General features: G+C 56.5%; 3 protein-coding genes across 3 annotated transcripts; all 3 read right to left on the bottom strand.

Moving 5' to 3' along the window:
• Positions 1 to 9,040: 9,040 nt before the first annotated feature.
• On the bottom strand, positions 9,041 to 11,737 carry ACO1O0_005463 (uncharacterized protein; the record flags this gene model as incomplete). Its single annotated transcript, XM_083194884.1, has 2 exons — positions 9,041 to 9,324; positions 9,388 to 11,737. 2 exons carry the CDS (start codon positions 11,735 to 11,737, stop codon positions 9,041 to 9,043), a joined length of 2,634 nt encoding a protein of 877 aa, XP_083049797.1.
• Positions 11,738 to 13,866: 2,129 nt separating this feature from the next.
• On the bottom strand, positions 13,867 to 15,481 carry LAP3 (bleomycin hydrolase; the record flags this gene model as incomplete). The annotated part of the gene is made up of 2 exons (XM_083194883.1): positions 13,867 to 15,172; positions 15,237 to 15,481. 2 exons carry the CDS (start codon positions 15,479 to 15,481, stop codon positions 13,867 to 13,869), a joined length of 1,551 nt encoding a protein of 516 aa, XP_083049796.1.
• A 931-nt stretch (positions 15,482 to 16,412) lies between these two features.
• ACO1O0_005461 (uncharacterized protein) lies at positions 16,413 to 18,374 on the bottom strand (the record flags this gene model as incomplete). The annotated part of the gene is made up of 4 exons (XM_083194882.1): positions 16,413 to 17,008; positions 17,070 to 17,392; positions 17,724 to 18,021; positions 18,362 to 18,374. 4 exons carry the CDS (start codon positions 18,372 to 18,374, stop codon positions 16,413 to 16,415), a joined length of 1,230 nt encoding a protein of 409 aa, XP_083049795.1.
• Positions 18,375 to 20,350: the final 1,976 nt, after the last annotated feature.

Raw genomic sequence — 20,350 nt, 5'->3', positions numbered from 1 at the left:
GAGAAGCTTGAAGAGACGGGGGTCCCTCGATGGGAGGTGCAGCGGGGTGAGCACAAGAATTGCTGATGAGATTGGGGGCCCAGCGCATGGCAGAAGCGTTGACAGGGGTCGGTCGCATTTGATTGAATGGCCAATGACAGTGCCCGTGAAGAGGGCAAGACAAGGAGCAGCTGCCCAATAAGGAACTCGATGACCGGGGCTAGCAACGGACGAGGATGGGACCGGATTGGGCACGCTGCTTGGTCTCTTATTTTGGCCACAGGCGGTGTGGGTAACCATGGGTCGAGTCGCCCCTTGTATCTCTCGAGGCGCCATCGATGGTCGACCAGAGGCTTGGGCTCCAACACACGCGCAACGGCGCTGGACCGGGTGCGTTCCCGAGTGTTGGGACTTCCAGGGAGCAGCCAGGCTTGGCTGCTTGAGCCCGTCGAGACGAACGCCCAGCGGCCTCTGCAAGCGCGCTGCAGGTGACAGCACGCCGTCCCCCGGTTCCCCATTACCCATGCTGGCACCCACGCGAGAGAACAACTTGAACATGAGAACAAGAGCCGTGACGCCTGTAGGCTGTGGCATCGGGAGTCTGACCGCGGAGGCTGGACGCGGCGGGAGACTCCGCCAGACTTCCGGCCGTCATCCCGATCCCCGTCGCACTCGCGGGTGAGGAGGAGGTTGCCATTCTTGGTGCTGCGTATCCGAAGACCTCTCTGTGTGGTTTGTGTGGTTGGGGGATGATGATGGCTCCACCATGACCTAGACAGGAAAAGCTTAGCGCAATTTCGCCGGCAAGTTGCCCAGCTCCACCCGCTCGGCCGTTCTTCTGCCGCCAACAGCAGCCGCTTTTCAGCTCTCTCCACTGAGAGCACTGCGCTTGTTGAAGAGATGTCCTCGGTGCGCTCAGCGCTCGTGGCTGGAGAGGACCAACATGCGCGAGCCTTGCCCGTTGCTGCTGGGACCTACTCCGTGCATCGCGGTTGTTGCCCGAGCTTGGCCTCCACTGACGTCGGCAGGTAAGAGGTGTCAAGACTACCTCGACACCACCGTTCCCCAGCCTTGCAGCCGTTGGCAAGCCGTTCCACACGTTGGCCCTCTCCAGCCACCCGCCCCATTGGTACGGACAACGTTGGTGCTCGATACAAAGGTACCCGTCGCAAAGCTTCCGGTTTCGCAGCAACTTGCCACGGCTCCAAGGTCTTGGTGCACACCACTGGTCCCAATTCCCCCATGATGGTGAGAGCGGAGCCCCCTCACTCGCGTGAGAGGAAGCACTTCTCCGCCTCGACGGTGACCGGTCGACCTGCTCTCGGTGTGGTTCACACCGGCGGGTTCCCATCTTGGGGAATGGCTGCAAGTGTGCCACTGAGCTGACCCACATGTTCCGCGTCGCACGCGGACGCCCCGGTCTGTGGTGAAACAGATGCCCTCCCTGCTAATAGAACCCGCCCCCCATGAAGCCTGACAGGGTCAGGCTTGCGGCAAGACTGATCTGATATGCCGGGAAGTTCTGTTTGAACCCGCGGGCTGAACAATGATGGAACCGACAGAGTGAGCGTAAAGGTGTACCGCTTGGTGACCGCGAGGCAGCTCGAAGGAATCGCGTAGATAATAGGGGTTCCAAACTTCGACGACCGAGTCTGTGCTCGAGTCAAAAACAGAGGGGGATCGCCAAGGGCGACTGACCAAGTTCGTAAAGGTATTTCCATGCCAGAATGTTGCGTAGTGGATTCAAAGAAATCGCAAAACTCACAGGGTTTGGGATAGATTGTTCTCTGAATTGGCCGGCGATATGTCGATGAGTCGCCATATTTCTCGTTCTTCAACAGACTCGTATGTTTGCGAGGAGTCTTTAGGTCATGTTCTGACATCAAAACATGTCAGCGTCTGGGTTCAGCTCGTGCATTTGCATGACATGACCATGTAACTGCAGGTGTCGGCTCCTCAGCAAATAGCCGTCGAATCTGGCTGCCGAACATCGAACCATGCAGCAAGACATTTCCCAGCTGTGTGGCTGTTGACAGCTGGTGGAGGTAGTAATAGTGCACCGGCTCACCTGTAAGTCGTACCTTGAGCTTGTATACACTCAGTAACTGGCACATCCAAGTCTCTGGGGACCTGAGACGTAGTCGTATCTTTCGAGTGAAGGCGCAAATGTATGGGTAGGGAGAAAAATTGATGAAATCCACAATAGGATGGGGGATGCAGCTGTTGCAAAGACCTTGGGCCCCAAGACTGGGTGCACGACGATCTGACGCTAATGTAACGCCGTGATAACGGGCGACTGAAAACCAAGTCAGGTTCGGGTGCGAAGGTCGTTGACGAAAAAGAAAATGCACGAGTACTCGCAGATGGCTTCAGACGAAAGTGGTCTTCCACAGTCCCATTTCGTCGCGTTAAATCATCAGTCAGACGCGCTGATTACTGTTGTGGACAAACGGTGTGGTGTGGCCAGGGCCCCTGAATTCGGGCGTGAAGCACCTGTCAACTTGTTTCTTGGGCGTGCCACTCTTGGTACTCTGCCACGTGTGCCGAGGTGTTGGTGCCTGTATTTCAACGTCGATGCTACCAGAACTCATCGATAGACTTCGTATCCGCTGAACAGGTGTCATGAGTAGTAGTATTGGCCCATGAGGGGAACCAATTCTATTGACGTTGCCGTGGTCTTAAATGGCAAAGCGCTCAGGGCTTGATGAGGTGATGCCAATCTAACACCAGACGCCTAGACCCTTAGAGTCGATAGGCTTCTACGAGGACGAGTATAAACCTGCCAGGAATTATTGCGTAGCTCATTGAGACGAGATAAACGGAATCGTCTCTCATATCTACCCGCCTCCTTGCCATGCGAGATTTTAGGGTTCTTACCAGTACCAGCGCGCTGCCCGGTTTCGCTCAATTGCGTGTCGACTTGGCTCCCTCGCTTGGGTTGAAGGAAGGCACCGAGCTAACTTAGAATCGTCATCAGATACGAACGAATACTTGCGGCTCACCCAAACACGCGACACCAGACGATCCCAGCTGGGGGCATGGGGCCAGCGCGGCTGCGCTTCAGCGTCCTTTCAATCCGGGGGAATCTTCCCAAATCCCAACGGCAAGGCTGCCTGTCAGTGGACGCTACCCCCGGTCATCTGCGAGGGTACGGCCCGGAAAACACTGAGATGCCTGCAACCCCCTTGCAAAGTCATGCCGCGGGAGCTTCGCGCTAACAAATAGTGTATTGGACGGAGTAGCGCCAGGTAAAATGCAACTTGGACAAAGACTGCGAGGCCATCAGGACAAGCTTAAAGTAAGCTTAAAAGCTCAGAAAAGCCGTCGCGAGACATTAAGTTGCCACCCACAAAGAGTGTGGGCACCAACGGCGCGAACTGCATCACGGCCAAAGTCGGGCACTAGGTACTGAGGTACTTCTCTAGCAGTTAAGGACGAGAGAGGCTGTCGCAGGCGCGGTATCACGTCACAGTAGTCTGTGCCCTGTAGCGCTGCGCTTCGATATTGTCTCAAGCCCGATTCGCACCGCGAATCTTCAATAAATTGATGACTAAAGGAGCGGTGTGAGATGGCGTTGAGAGTCGAGTTTGGAATAAAGGCCTTCTCCTTTCTTAACGAACATCTGTGCCCGGGTCTCGAAGTCCAGCTGGGGGTTCGTTGGTTCGTGATGTCGTTGATGTCTCCGATGGTCCCCTGTCGTATGACGACGTGGAAACCCAGGTTCCCGATACAGCGCCACTTCGCAATGACTCAAATATCCGAGGTCGTCTGCTGGAAAGCTGCACAGAGCCCGCAGATAACCGTCGGGTTAGACGTACCTAATACTCAACGATGCAATTACTACTTCGTTGTGACTAGTAGTACTACTAATACCTCGTATGCGGTAGTACTGCATAGGTAGGTACCAAGGTACTGCCAAGTAAGGATCCAACGCCAGGGTCAATGATACGGCATTGCATCGTACCCTAGAGGCAGGTAGAAAATGTAGATGGCATAGACCTAATGTCGCAGAAACCCCCCAGTCTAGAACGAGAAGTGACTGAGTACTAGTAGGCATCGCTTCCCAAGCAAGACGGTCGAGAACATTTGGATGTTCTGGCCGACTTGGAAGGCAGGCGACGCCTGTGCGGAAAGATACTACTACTAAGGTACGCATGCGGCAAGTTCTACCAGTTGGATATTGCGACAAGCGCCTTCCACGATCGACAACACAATTGTGTGAGGCAAGTGCGACGTCAATAGGATCGCTCACACCCCCGGACAAAACGCCTTGTTGTTCTTCGATCTACACTCTCCATCAAAATGGACCCTCAAACTCAAACCCTCAATACCTTGCTTGACCGTTCCACGTTTCTAATAATAGTAGCCTTGTCGCCTTATCAGCACACATCCACGCTTTTGCGACCATTGTTCATCGGGGGAGGAGGAAACAAATATAAGAACCTACCCATCCAAGCACAGTCTGTACTTTCAAGACGAAAGCAGTTTATGCCGTGAGGGTAGTAGTATTACTTGAATTTTAACTGGCCTGGGACACTGCTAGGTACTTATCATAGTTGAGGGAAACTCGTCACTGGAACCTTCCGAGCCCACGAAACCGGAAATCCTGCTGATGCCCTGCGCTATATAATCACACCTTAGCAACGTGCCCTTTTTTTTCTCGTCTTGAATGGCTCTCAACTGATGATGGCACAGGTGGACGAGAGCCAGTTCGGCAAGTCTTCCAGCACTAATACTAGTGCTAGTATCATCATTCCCCACGATTCAAATCGGCTCCGTCATTGCGTGGAATCCCGGATGCTGGCGCGGCTCCATCGCCCAGCGCCCCCAGAGCCCAGCCCTACCACCCGTGACAGCTCCTGCAGATGCCATCTGCCCTGGGGCCGTTGTACGAGGACATGGCGGCATGGAATGGTATATCACATAGGATCATGGCGTGGCATGGTCCGTTCCAGTGGCTTGGTTCCCGCCCCTGGTTCCAGTGCAGCGACATGGCCCACGGCAGCAAATTCTAACGGCTCATTCAGCGGTATTATTACGGATACAAACGCCTCTAATATTACGTTGCACGCCGTTGTCACCCTCCTAGCTCGCCTCCGACATTGATCCCTCCCACAGCCAGGATCGGTCACAGGGGCCCATCGGCTCTTGTTGCAAGGGCGAGCCCGAATTTGTCGGGGAAGCTTGTTGGAGTCGGAAAGTCGAGTCAATCAACTCAACCGCGGGTACGGATACGTGGTAGTATTACAGGCCAACCAGGTGTCCGTACCGCCCGCAAATCCTTCTTATTTCGCGAAGCATAAACAGGTCTACGGTCTACGGATGGCTCATTGTTCGCTCCGGTCCACCCAATGGATGCGGACTTTTTGAGGTCCGGTCGGCGTTGGCTATCAACGTATTGGGTACGAAACCTTCAACGCTGCTTCTCCAACTGCACCCGCATCCTTCGCCTGTCCCAACTGCACAGTCGGCCCCACCCAAGAGAATGTCGGTCAGGGATGTGGTTCAATTCCCACACACACCAACCCCAATCTGCCCGCCCTCTCCGCCCATGTGCCCCACCAGCAGCATCCTGGACCTCAGGGGGAGGTGCCAGAGGTGGAGCAGGACAGGGCGTCAATCTGCCATCCCTTGCCAGCCCAACCACAAGGCTTCTCCGTGCGTCTCCGAGGCAGTTCGTACTGGGCGCGTCGGACGCGTGATGGCACCCTCCCACTGACAGTTTTGGCACGAGTCCCGGAACAGGGAGAAGCAACAAGATATTACAGTGTACGGATATTATACTCAGTTTCAGGTATTTATCCCATACATAGTAGAATGCGGACGGTTGTCACACACCAAAGTGGCCGAATCACTTCTCTCGTCGGCTTGGCCTTTGCCTAATCATCATCAACTTGGTCACACATCGGGTTGAATGCCGACATTTTGCACCACAGATACGGATATTTTGTAATAATACATGCAGCTGGAGCGTAATTCCACCGACGCGAAGTGGGCAAAATTAGATCAACAGTTTGTGGCGGAACTTTAACCAACTCTGGTGCTTACGAGTGTAATCAGAAGCTCCGCATCTTGTTTGGAATAACACATGCACCAGTCTGCTAACGTCGCCGCGGCAGTAGGTACCGTTTACCCGGACCAACAGGCAAACGTTACAAAGTCCATACAATTTGCGAGTACGAGTTTCCGCGCTATTACCATGGTCATTGCTTTTGGCGAGATGAAGGAAAATGGAAATATCTCATCCGCTACGAGTATTACGGAACAGACTACGCTTTCTCGGGAATGGACGTCATCCTCCGAGACCTCCTCGCCAGTGACTTTAGCCGTCTTCTCCAACCTCACAGTCGCAGAGTTAATACAGAGTCGCGGGAGCCTGGCAGGGAAAGACAGGCATGACCAACGGAACGATTCCCCTCCCACCCTGGACTCCATGAGTCGCATCCCCGGCTCGCATTCAAAGTACGAGTATTATTCGTACTATGTAGTAACAGGGAGGGTATGGACTAACTTGGTACGTACATATCAGACTCACCCCTATTATTATCCATGACAAAAGATTACGAGAAACACGACGGCCATCCTGTTATTATAATACCGAGGACGCAGGAGTATTCGTAATGATTTCTGGTATGCGCTTCATCTCGGGCTAACACAGAATACGGATACTAGATCATCTTTCATGCGCCGGCTTTCTGAGAGCCTTAACATCAATTATTGCTGGGTATCATGTACCAGTTCCCCAATCCTCTGAGAGAAGGAAGCGAAATGTGTTTGCCGGACCACGAGACGCTGTGCGTGTCCCCCCGCCATCCCAAACCTCGAGCTCCAAGCTCGAGAGACCCCGAGGACATCAAAATCCCTCAACGGCCCATGTCACTAGAACACCGAGGTGTCGGAGACAAGAAGATGAACGGTATTATCATCTGTACGGGTATTACCATATTAATAATACTAACAGTACGGATAATACCTCGTACGAAGTACTCGTACGAGTACTCGTAATAGTACATGCGAGTAGTATCATGGTGTGCTTCTTCGGGACTGTGCGCACGTTGCCACAACGGTTTGTGACCAGGGGTGAAGCTGTCGAGACAACTACCTACGGCATCTTGACAGTTGGCACCCTCACTGCGTCAACCCGGGGGACGGTCAATCCCAAAAGCCGCCCACCACCCATCCCAGATACTACCGATATTTATGTAGTATTGACAGGGGCCATCCATAACTTGGGGAGCGCTGTGCAACCGCAGGTCACAGCCTCAAGTTGGACTGTTGGAGCCCCCCAGCGGCCCAGTCCCCACCCACCCTGCCACCAGCCTCCGTCATCATTCATGGGTTTTTTTTTTGGGTTGCATTTGGGGATGATATTATTTGATGATCCTATCGTTCTGGTTGAAGCGTCGGCGCGCTAACAGATGTTTGCAGCCCCAACAGATGGATTTGGGAGTAGTATACCCGCGGGTGGACGGGAGCAGGACTGGCAATTCCGTCTCGAAGACTTACGAGGAGTGCTTCTTGTTTTAGGTCTAGGGCCCAGCGAAGACGGTCACGTCACTGTCTGACGGTCACGCCGTCAGTTGCGAGTGGCCTCAGACCTGGGCTGGTGGGCCTTGGAAGGCTGCAGCCCAACCTGGGCTGGTCCTCGTTGGGCATGAGCCCGAGGTCTCCAGGCTCCAGGTCACTGCATTGCTTGAGCTTCATGTGATCTACTGTGATGTACTCCGTTCCGTACGTGGGGACGAATTGGTGAATCAGCACCCGTTCGGTCTTCCTTTGCGGCCTGCCAGTGGCCGATTAAGCGACCAGCACTAATAGGACCAGAAGCGGCCCGGATGCTCTTGGAGGGAACCGAGACAAATCGGCCGACAGGTATATGTCTTGCATTGGACTCTATGGATACTACTCGTACGTGCGAAGTACATGGCAGCTCTCGGTCGTAGGTCTCATTAGATCTTGCGATGTATCGGAATGTGTTGACAACTTGAGCCCAGCCTGTCTCAGCCCGCTCCTCGCCACGTTTCCGCTTCTCCCTTCGGTTCACTTCACTCTCATCGCTGGCGCCGCCCTGGACACCAGGGCACAGTCCGCTGTCTCAGTTTTCCCAAAGGCTAATACTAGCCTCTCGCCCAGCCGGGCGGTCCAGGCGGTCGGTCCAGGCGGTTTACTACGTACATACCATTGTGTACGGGGCAGACGTTGTTTCACGCGTCGGTGGCACTAATATGGCAACAATCCGGTTCATGCGGACATACGGTGAAGTTGGCGGCCGACATGTCGGTGAGGGCTCTCGGGCGAGGCAGGTCGTGGTAAGGGCCCGGCCTGGAATGGCTCAGTGACGCTGCTGCTACTTAGTTTAGTGTTGTCTTGTCGCGGTTCCTCATCTCTACTCTTCTCCCTTGAGCAGGACGGAGGAGCACCCCATCGCATCATGGCGATGGAGCTTTAACCAGCACGAGGCCTTGGCTATTACCCTGCATCCGAGTCATGGCATCTTCAACGATGATACTAGTTTCGCGGAATCCGGGCCGTCCCCTGAGGTGGCCTATGCTCTCCGGATTTGGGAACTAAGGATCCTGGTTCAGCGCTGTCCTCTGTCTTTGCTTTTCAGCAACAGGGCGGCCAAGGGATCGTGGGATATGGAATCGATGGCGGCCCCCCCCCCCTCCCCTCCCGGTGACTTACACGGGTAGATCGGGTGTGAACCCCTACCTGGAAGTGACACAACCATAACCAACTCAACAATAAGACCCGGCTGGCTGGCCCTGGCACGATGAAAAATCCACGTCCCCCATTGTGCTGGGTATCTACTCGTGCTATATAGTACTCACATCAAAGAACAAAGAGGAATGGGCGCCGAGGGCCCTTGGTAAGAAAGTCGAGGTTAGATCCTCTGTAAAACCCAACGCTTAATCCATTGCTATCCCCCCTTTTCTGCAACCACATACAAAGGTATCACTAAATCATCCAAACCATAGTTTTCCCGGCGCAGTATGGGTGCCCAACAAAAAAAAAAAGAACTTACAACATCTCCCGCTGTCTCCCTTGAGCGACGGCATGCCTATGCCTCGGCCACCCCCCTGTCACGATCTCGATGAGACCGGTGATGGTGGTGATACTCCTGCTCCCGTGCGGCGCGGGGGTTATAGGCGTCCTCGTCGTCGTCCCTGCGGTGCCGCCTGCGCCTTTCATAGTCCCGATCCCACTCCCGATCACGGCCTGGGTCTTCCGTCTCATAATCCTCGTCGCGCTGCCGACGGCGGCGGCGGCGGCGCCTTTCAGCGTCATCCCTGTCTTGGTCCTCCTCTTTGTCACTCTCATCGCCGTCGCGGGCACGTCGGCGCTCTGTGAAATCCGGTTAGCCTCTTTCGGACCCGAACGACAATGACCGCATCGGATAGGACTTACGTCTAAGCACCTTGGTCGCCTCGGCGTACGCCTCAATCTCCTCCCTGCTCAACACTCGGAGCACAATGACAAAGTTGTCCCTGATCTCGAAGCGCTCCTGGCCGACCTCCAGGGCCTCGGGGTTGACAACCTTTCGGCTGATTTTGGTCCAACGGGCACCGGGTGGCACCTCCCTGGTTTTCTTATCATCCTTGTGAGGCGCCACGCCTTCTCGGATGTAGGCCCCTCCTTCGGGGAATCTGGCACTCGGCTGCTTAAGGATGCTCTTGAGCGGCTTCTCTTCTCTCTTCTCCCGCGGAGGCGAGACGACGCGGACCGTCTTCTCGTCGGGACGTACTAGTGCCATCTCGCGACCCCGAGACTCATCCCTCTCCTCATCATCGGGGACCCTGCGGTCCTTGATGGGGGGAGACTGGGAAGGCGACGGTCCCATCTCCGCAGGAGCTGGCTCCGTTGAGGCTGGCTCCTTTTCCGAAACGCTCATAGAGGCAAGCTGTTCCCTGAGGTTGCTGATGTCGTTGGCGTCATTTGGGTTGAACCCGGCTGGGGGACGGTTCCGACGGGAAGCCTTCTTGCCACCGTCAGAGTCAGAGCCAGAGCCGATGAATTCGACATCAAACTTCTCGTCATCGTCCGGCCGGCGGTGCTCCTTCCGATCGGCCTCATCCCTGGCGGCGGCCCGGTCTCGCTCGTGATTCCGGTCCTTGGGGCGATCCGCATAACGGTCTCTCTCATCGGACCCCGAGGGTCCGGCGATGGCCTCATCCTGCGGGTCACGATCCTTGGTAGGGCTCCTGCGGCGTCTGGGCTCCTTGTCGCTACTATCGCGGCTGTCATCGTCCTTGGCTGGCGGGACAAGGCCCATGGCAGCGGCGGCAATTCCCGCACCGGAGACGATTTTATCACGGAACCGCGAACGGTCCTCGTCGCTGGCCCTCCGGCCCTCCCACCTCTCTCTGGGCTGTTCCCTGTCGTCGAGCCAGCTTCGCCGGCGCCTCTCCCGCTCCGCGTCAGGATCCGGCAGGAGCTCCTCATTGGAACGCTTGGGGGGCTCCTCTACGTCGTTGACACGTCCACGGCGGCGCCGATCGTCGTAATCGTCGATCAGTGGCGCGGTGCGGATTCCGAAGCCACGAGAGGTGACGCTTTCGTCACGGAAGTATGGGGCGTCACGGGTACGCTCCGACTCGCGCTCACGGTCCCGCATCTCCCTCATGGTCCGCTCATCCTCACGGCTCCGGTAGTACTCATCATGGTGCGATGATCGAGGGACGGTATCCTGGTAGAGCGATACTGGACGGGGCCGTCTGATGTCGCGATGCTCGGAAACCCCTGGCGTAACCTCGACGGCCCTTGAGGTGCTTGGGGACGGAGGGACGGGAGCGGTCGGGGGCACATCCCGGGTCGACTCGAAGGCCCGGTCGATTCTGTCGAATCCGCGGGTCGAGGGCGGGGGCCCACCGCGCGAGGAGGCAGGGCCCTCATAGGGCCGGCTTGTATTCATGCTGTAATTGCGGCTCAGGTCGGCGCTGGTGTTGACGTTGAAGCTGCGCTGATCGGTGTTGTAGCTGACGTTGGGTCGGTAGTAGCCGCGATCTAGGCTCTCCCTCTGACTCCTCCGGGCGGGCATGGTGTGGTCGAGGTCGTACCTTGCAAGCTCGCCCGCGTTGGTATACTGGTAGCCCTCATCGCCAAGGTCAACGGTAGCGGTGCTGTGGCGCGGGTCGCTGGGGTATATAACGGAGGGGCGGGAGCTGCGGTAGGCCTCGGCGTCGCGGGCAGCGAGGGCAGCATCGGGGCGATCCCGGTCTCTGCCCCGGGCATAGTCGTCGGTGTCGTGGGGGCGATGGCCGTGAGACGGCGCGGTGCTGCGGGATCGTATGGAGGAGGCGGGCTGGGCGTAGAGGTGGCCGTCGCTGGCGCGGGGCGGGTTGCGAATGGGGCTGTGGTTGGACTGATGGGCGCCCTGCTGGCGGTCGGCCTGGGTGGTGGTGACGATGACGGGGGGTCTGTTGGTCGAGTCGAGGGTGGACCGGCGGTTCCGGCTCTGCTCGCGGCCAACGGTTGGGCCCAGCCTCGGGTCTCGGGTGACAGCGTAGGTGCGGGTGGTTGTTGGGACGCCGTTGGCAGTGGTCGTGGTGGTATATCCCCTGGGAGTAGTGGTCGGATGTCTAGTGTTGGGGGACATGACGTGCATGTCGCCAGCGTAGAGCGAGCTGTAGCCCACGCTGGAAGGCATGGGAGGCATGGAGGGCATGGAGGGCATGGTGGGCATAGAGGCCCTGGCCGGGTTGTTCATAGTCGAGGACCGGCCTGGAGGGGCGTAGCCGCCATGATACCGGTCCGTCATGATGATGGTGAATCAGGCCTGGTGAAGCGATTCGGTGGTGGGATTTGGGAAATTTTTGGCAAAGAGGGGCGCGAGGATTATCGATGCCAGATGAGGTGAGACGAGAGGAGGGGTCGGGATTCGAATGGTCGAGGATACTACTCCTATGTATGTGGCATGCACCCTGCAAGGCCGATGGGACCCAACGGGTGGGGTCAAGGCGGTCCAACCTACTGCGCAGTTAGGTATAAGTGCCAGGTAAATGGACGAAGCAGAGAGGATGCGAGAATCATACGGTTGCCACCTGGTCGGGTGATGGTATATACGCAGTCCGTGGTTGGTGCCTTTATGGCAGAGCACGACTGTTCGGATAGCTGAGGACCGGGTGGAGAGGCGATGATGTCAAGGCGGGCGACGAACGGGCGATGACTTCAGCGGGGCTTCCGTGGTGTCCTTCTGCACTTTGTGGTGCAGGGTGATCAATGCAAGAAAGCTGGGGGGGAACTGCGAGTGTCGACGCTGGGTGGGCGGTTGGGTATAGGATGGCGAGCACTTATTAGAACTAACCAGGGGAAACTTCGAGGCTAGGACAAGAGAACAATAGGACAAGGGGACGGGCGGGATCCCATATGCGATGACGCTGGTGGCCGTTGGCGCGGGAGCTTGAAGGTTGGCGTCGGGGTTGGCGATGGCGGTGGAGTCGTGGACCCCTCGCCAACTCGCCATTGTCTATCTGCGATGGATGGATTCTGGCTGGCTTGGCTAGGTGCCCACTGATGACTGCCCAGGCTGAGGCCCAAAGGTGAGGTGGCCTGCGCTGGGCTGTTGAGGCTGTCAACCAGTGTCCACTCCAACCTGGAAACCTCCAGCGTCCACTGCCCTCGAGGCCCAGCCTGCCTACTTACTTACCTGTACCTACCTAGGTACCTCAGGGCCCCGCCGTCTACCTCTCCAGGGGCCAAATGACGGCCGACGTTACGCTCCTCCCAGCTCCTATCTGTCCCTCGCCTTCTTGGCCTCTCTCCCCTAGATGAAGATGAGCCCTCGGGTGATGGTTGCAATGGCAATTCCCTGTTCCTGGCATCGTGCCCCCTCCCGGTCCCTCCAGCGGCGTCCTCGTTTCGCAAATTTAGAAACTTGGCCCTGCCACCACGGTGACTCAGTGAGACCACCATTGCCCATTCCCACCACTCAACTCAGCCAGCCAATGTGCCAACCGACACTTTTGCCAGACTGTCAGACGCCGCGGGGGCCTTATTGGGCTCCTGTCTCCTTGCGCAAGACGTCATTGCCTCCAATCGCCCCAGCCCGGCGGTTTTAGCCTGGCGCTCTGTGGGCGCCCAGCATCAGCGGAACCGCTCGACCCTTTTTTTCTCTTTCGTGGTGACATCCCTCGTCCGGCTGTCACGAGTCGCGCGACTCGCAGCCTCGTTCGCCCCTTCCCATCCCAGTAACCCCCCTCCCCAGCCGTCGCCCTCCCAGGAATAATAGGGCAGAGGGCAGACGGAACGTGCCTGGCCCGTCCAGAGACTGCTACCACCTGTCGCCGGTGGTCTTGGCTTGCCAGCTCATACATCGAGCCGAATCTTGCTCTCTTGGTAATCCTTCCCATTGGGCTCTGCACCTCCGAGTTCGGCGCGTTAACCACACGACTGGCCTTGCCTAGGCCCATTGTGAGTCTTCCAAGTCACGCGACGGGTTGCCGAGCCTCTTCTAGCACTCGTGGCTCATGTCCACCGTGGTATCTCTGAGACGGGCCAAGGATGGGCAGTCCGCCATTGTCCTCCTCACTGGTGTCGGGCAGTTGAGGTGACGTGTTTCAGGAGTTATCAAAAATGTCGTCCGTGTTATCCTCGCTAAAGGGGGCCAAGCCTCGACGGAGCTGGGTTGTGAGCAGAAATTGTAGTTGAGACTAGTCGCCTTGTTTGGACCTGTAACTTGAAACATAAGCACCCGTTAGGCTGAACGTGACCTATCTGGCAAACAAGATGAATTCAACTCCTCGCGAGTATTGTCCGACATCGTATCCTAGCCTTCGTCATTTCTAGCATATCAGACCATACACCTTGTCAGTTGACCCCCCCTATCTATTCGATCATCAGGCCCCCAGATACTACTGCAATGTAGCGCACCCTCTAGTAGCTCAACTCTCAAGCTAGGGACCCCATGGGATCCCACACGGGCAGCACCGTGGGCTCCTTCTTAAGCACATCTCTCACCTCGGAACTCACAAATCTCGGGTCGACGACGGCCTGATACACAAACTCGTCCATCCACGCGTCGCTCATGACGAACCAGCCCTTGTCGCCCGCCGAGGCGCCCCAGCTGTTCTGCACCCTCCACCGCACGGGCTTCCCTGTCTTCTCGTCGACGTGCACCGCTGTAAGCACCATGGCGTGCGTCATCTGGCTCTCGCCGGTGACGAGCCGCTCCGCCTTGTTCATGCCGAGCAGGCTCGTGCCACCAAGACCGAGTTCGTAGTTGAAGAGGTCAAGGTCCATGATGCCCGATGTGCTGTCGCTGAACTTGCCCACATCACTGCCGAAGAAGATGGGTACCCCGGCCTTGAGCATCCTCACGCACGCTCCCTTCAGCGTTGCCATATCCACGTTGACGTAGTTGATCCCTCGTCCACCCACAATATTGCCCAGCCGGTCGACCGTCAGGAGTGTCATAGGCTCGTGACGCGGGTCGTGCACAAGTGAAATCATATTCTCGATGACGGCAGCGTTGATACTGAAGCCGGCACTGGCAATGTCCTTTGCGAACGCTTTGGGCTTGATCTTAAGCTCGCGGGCCTTGCCGTCTTTATCGGCGTACTGCCAGGTGAAGTCGTTCTCCGGGCTGGGGGGCGGGCCCAGGAGCAGCGTCATGATGAGGGAGATCTCCTTCAACATCTTCGCCTTGGTGGACGAGACAATCGCTACCGAGACGGACTCTTGGTCGCGGACTAGGCTGCGCAGCTCGAGGGCGAACTCGCGCAGCTTGGTCTTTACGATGCTGTTAAGGACACCCGAGTTCATGGCGCTCCAATTGTCGGGATACAGCGCCTGAGGGACGAGGCCGTACTTGTCGACCAGGTTGTAGACCATGTCCCACTGGCCGCCATCGGACACAATGTCGCCCAGCAGATGCTGGACGAGGCGGCCGTCGAGATCCTCGTGGGCCGTGTCGATAATCTGCTCCAGGAACCAGTTGGACTTTTCAAGCTTGTCCCAGAAGAAGAGATAGGACTGGGACAGCTCAAAGCTTTCGAGATTGTAGCGCTTCATGAGGGCCACGCGGAAGACGTTGGTGGAGGCGAAGAGCCAGCACCGGCCACTGGATCGCTGGTTGGTGATGGGCGCACCCTCAAAGGGGATCTTGATATTGTAGACCTGCTGATCAGCAATCTCGGTGGGAAGAGATGTGAGGACCTTTCTGGGGTTGTTGGAGCCCAGAGCAGTCAAGGCGAGCCTGGGGATTCGAGTGTTGGCTAGCTATCACGGGTCTAATGTAGGTAGATTCGAGCGGGACGCACCTGTTTTTGGGGTCTTTGAGAATGTTGGTCTTCCATGATTCCAGGACTTTGACAGATAGACCCTCGGGGTGCCAAATGAGGGGTCCGGAGGGGTGCTTCTCGGTTTCGCTGGCGAAGCCGACATTAGTACCAGCGTCATATTCCACGTGCACTCTGTGAAGGCCCTGGGTGACGGCCATTTTATGAAAGACGGTCTTTTCAGGGACGGTGGCCGGAGCCTCCTCCTTGGACTGCTGGATGCCCATGGTGAAGCGTTGGACAAGGGTGCCCTTGGAATGCGTGCTGCCCTCTGGGGTCGTTGGATCTGTCCGGAGGGGAATCAAGGGCCAAGTGTGGGGGCCTGTTGTTTTTAAACCATGACACACATAGGGTATCGGTTTATCTAGGTTCTTGGAGAAAGAGCGAGGCGCATTCGGACCTGGAACCTTACCAGGTGTGCCACCTGCCTGCCACCTTCTAGTGGGATGCAGCTGGTATGCCACCCCATCGGAATGGAGGTGGAATCCATGGTGGGAGGCCCCTCTTTCAGTGTGCTTGCTTCCCCGGATTCCTCGTCACGGGACGTCCCGTCCCCAGAGTCAAGACAGTGTCAGAGTGTCTTGGGGGTTTCCAACCTCATCCAGCAACGTCCATTCACTTGCATATGACTATTATTCCCAGTTGGACATTGCTGTTGCCCAGTTCGAAACCCGCTGCTTGCCTGCGTGCCTGTTATCATTGATCCGCATCTGCGAACCTTGATGGTCCCGTTGGAGCTAAAAACCCAGCCATCCGTAATACCCCGTAAGCACCACACCACACTCCTCCGATCGATGGGTAAGGAACCAAGTACAACATGGGTTTAACATCTGGGCACACCAACAATGGTCTCGTGGAAACAAATTGCATTACAGCTTGTCCATGTACACTTGCTTCCTATCTAACAACTACTCCCCGTTTCCAAATTTCTTTTCCAACATGTACGCGTCCACTCTCGTCCAAAAACAACCAGATGCCACGCCTCCAAATATCCCCGAGAGCGAGACCCGAGTGGAAGGGGCCCAACAAACACCTCAACACGCCGGCAAAACAACATGCGAGAGCATCTGTCATAAGTTCGTCAAGGGGTTAGGTGAACACGGGCAGGACTATGACAAAGGAAAAATAGGGTTAAAATTTGGATAACATATGGGTGCTTTACAGGCGGGAGCCGTGGACGACCTTCATGTCGACGGCGAGCTCCTGGCCGTTGTCGTTGATGACCAGGATGCGGACGCTGCCACGGCCAGACTCGAAAGCCTTGGTGAGGCGGGCGTGCAGGTTGGACTGGTCAATGACAGACAGACCCTGCTTGACGTCGCCAGTCTCGGTCATGGCAGTGACGTAGCCCTCCGAGATGTCAAGGACGCGGTACTGCTTGAAGACGGGGCCGAGCATGGTCTGCACGACAACGCTGGGGGCAGGGTTGGAGATGAACGAAGACTCCTCGTGCAGCTGCTTGGTAAAGAGGTCGACACCAAGGTAGCGGTACTGGCCAGTGGCCGACGAGGTCGAGATACGGATCACCTGGCAAGGGCGGCCCTGGAGCATCAGGAAGTCGCCGAGGCGGATGTGGTGGCAGGGGATGGTGACGGTGTTAGGGGTGTAGTCGCCAGAGGAGCTGGCACGAGGAGGGGGAGCACCGCCCTTCTCGTGGACGTCCACGTCGATGTGGTGGTGGTGCTCATGACCGCGAGGGTGGGCAATGCGGTCGGCGAGCTTGTGGACGCCGTGGCGGAAGGAGTGGTAGTGACCTGTAGGGTCCAGTCAGTCGGTCGGTCGGTCAACAGGTGCTTAGAGAAGGGTGATGCTTACCGTCCTCGTCGTAGTAACCCATGTTGGCTTTTTGCTGAGCGCGGGTGAAGCGGGTAGGCTCAACGGTTGTGTCAGAGACGTGAACGCTTTCCCTGAAGGAAGAGCTAGGAACACGAGCAGCGGCGTCGACGGTGAAGTTGTCGACGTGGGTGGTGGCGGGCTGGTAGTGAGGCCGAGACGGGCTGTCTACGGTAGAGTGGAACTTGGGGCTGAAACGCTCACGATATTGACGTTCAGCAACGTCAATAGGGCTTGTGAAGGGTTTGTGACCGGCGTCAATCTCAATGTGAGTGTCGGTGTATTCAGAACGAGGAGCGGGAGGACTAGAAGATGTTCAGTCAGCTTGGGTGGTGCGCGTGCATGGGGGGATAAGACGCGAGACGGTTTCTCGGTCAACCACAGCCCAACCAGTCAGACACCCCTGACCCTGGCCAGGGGTGTGCAACAAGGCGGTGACGCGCGACCGATGTGACGAGTAAAAAAAAGAAAGGAAGCATGTTCATTCCGTGGTGGATGGGGGCAGAGGAGCTAGCGGAGCCCGGGAGATGGCTGGTCAATGGCGCGCGTTTGTTTGCCGCCACAACCAAGACGGTCCGTCTCCGGGGAGGCTGGGGAGGTTGGAGGGGTTGGAGAGAAGGAATATCAGCAACTTACCGGCTGTGCTCGTGGGCGAAGTGCTCGTGCTCGTGCTGGATACCGGGACGGCGGTAACGTTCTTCTTCACGCGTATAACGGACCTCTTCGTCGTAACGCTCTCCTCGCTGGGGGAATTGAGCGGTGGCAGAGATTGAAGAGTATTGACCTTCCCGTCCGGGTTTCTGGCTGGGGAGTTTGATCTCTAGCTCTTCGTGGGTCGAAGTGGTGGTCTGCGCTTCGCTATCCTTGTAGGTCGAAGGGAAGATGCTGAAGGGGACCGGGACGCGGGCTTCAAAGTCCAGATTGACGACTTTTGCTGGCGCGAGAGAATCTTCTCATACAACCTTCCGTGGCAACAGAGCGACGAAAGGAAGACAAGAAGGATCCTCTGGCTCTTGTTCCTAGAAACAAAAGTCGAAGAGAGGGGGGGAAGAAAGGGGAGAAAAGAAAGAGTCAGGGCTCTTGGTCTTCTTTTCTGCCGGTTTCTTTGGAGAGTCTTGCTTGTCTGTTGGGCTGTGAGATGATGTGGAGGGAGATAATTGGAGGAGCAGAGGAGGAGAGACGCAATGCTTTTGAGGACAGCAACGGGACACGAGCGGATGGATGGGGGCGTGTCTCGGGCGCGAGACAGCACAAGACAGTTGGGCCGGTTTGACTGGGTGGCTCCATGGCGGTGCGTTAAAGGGGCGTGTGTCGATGAGATTCGTGTTGCAGTGTTGACGACGGTGAGACGGGGGTGGCCTGTTGTTTACTTTGTCTCCAAACGGGTTAGATCCCCACAATCGTGCCCGTCGTGCCCATTTGCCCCACTGTCAGCTCGCATCCTGCGCATCGTCGCCGCCCAAAATACAATGGTTCTCTTGTTGTTGTTGACCTGTTCTCTCTCTGCGAACCCCTCAGAAGTGCTGGAACCTGTTCGTATTGTGCATCGATCCCGCACCCTGTGACTTGTGACAGCCTAAGCCTCCTCTTCATGAGGCGTTGGGCGCGAACCGTCTTTTCCCAGCCACATATTAGCTCTAGCTTCGAGGCTCGAGCAAAAGCGATGGCTGGTCAGCCTTTAGCACCTCAAGTCGCCAGCTTGCGGTTGCCCTATTATTATTGTTGTTGTTGATGGGGGGTGCGGGCGGCTCCGCAGCCAGTGTTAGACACCCAACCTCTGTTCAGCCTCGAAGTTACAAATCCTTGGCTGAAGTGACAGGTTCCGTAGATGTCGTGGACTGCCGTTATTGGGCGTCGATGCTTCTGCGACTGCAGATTGTCGTCGTATCATCACTGCAGCACCCAGCACAGCACCCAGATCTCAACCCGCTGCGCCAGCCTCCAACGACCGCCTCTGTTACTGACCATTGGCGCATTTCCCAACCTCTCCGTCCGATCAGAGCACCACCCCCTAATTATAATTGGCGATCTCGGGGGCTCTCTGGGGTATCAATTATGCGGACCCACTGGCCGTCCTGTTGTGCAATTTATGCTGCTCTTGTGCTGATCACTGAGCTGAAATATCAGGGGCTTCAAATCGATAGTTCCCGGTTGCTAGGACAACAGACTGCCTTTAGGCCAAGCAGGCCAGTGATGCCGTGTTGAGTTCGCGTCCAATTGAGAGGGAGCCTGAGCCCTCCATGTCCTTGACGCGTCAGCGACACGGGGTGTGTCTTGATGGTTCTCCGTGCAGGGCGCGCCTCCTTCATCTTGTTGGTGTTGCCGAGCGTGGAGAAGCCTTGATTTACCTCGGCCGGTCTTGATAATCATCCGTTGCGGAGAAGGCATTGGCATCTGATCTCGAACGGGATCGCCCAGGGGCGAGCTATGCCGAACATGGGAATATCCAGGTTGAGGCCGCTGACTTATCCCAGCTCATTAGGTAGGATACTGAAAGGAAGGATATATTATTACCTTATCTGCGAAGCTCTCAGATAAGTGCGGAGAGATGGTCTGACCACGATGAGTTTGGTGGGCAGTTCAACCGCCTGTTCAACCGCCTGCATCCTAGTCCTTAGCAGCACCTAAGAATAATAGCTTGAGCTCCGCTTTAGCCATTCCCGCATAGAGGCGGAACAGCCCTTTGCAATTGGTGGCCTTCGAGTTGAAGATGGAGGCTTTCTTGATGAATTCGGAGCTTCTTCAGTCGTCTCCTGTTCGTCTCTCATCAGGCCCTAGCCACAGCTTGCTGATTTGGAACTCCATCCCCAGACTGGCTTGAGAATGTGCTCCTGGGAGGTGAGGGCTGGTCAAGCAATGCCGCGAATATGACAATGTCGGTCTAGGGTGGGTGTTTTTACAATTGCAAGAAAGGGATTTGCGCCCATGACCTGGGTAATTTACTGCATCCATGGATAGTTTTTGGAACCTGATTGACTACAGGTAGGTAGGTAGTCGTTCTTGCCAGGCTTCTGGGTAGGTAGGTAGGTTTTCTCGATTGTTCCTCACTGGAATTCATTGCTTGTGTCCCACGTGATGTGATGTCAGCGACTCCCCCGAGTTTGCGAAATGCGACTTTGCCCCGCCATCAACCCATTGGAGCTGCCCCACGTTCTGTTGTCGGCGTATCGAGTCATCGCCGCGAGCTGACCTTGACAGAAAAGCTTCGATTGCTCGAGCATCCAAAGCTCTGTTGACATTTGACACCCATCTCTGCCACGAAC

The sequence above is a fragment of the Amphichorda felina genome, assembly GCF_050947745.1.
Source record: "Amphichorda felina strain 45539 chromosome Unknown scaffold_5, whole genome shotgun sequence".
Taxonomy (NCBI): domain Eukaryota; kingdom Fungi; phylum Ascomycota; class Sordariomycetes; order Hypocreales; family Bionectriaceae; genus Amphichorda; species Amphichorda felina.
This window is presented reverse-complemented; position numbering and strand designations above follow the sequence as displayed.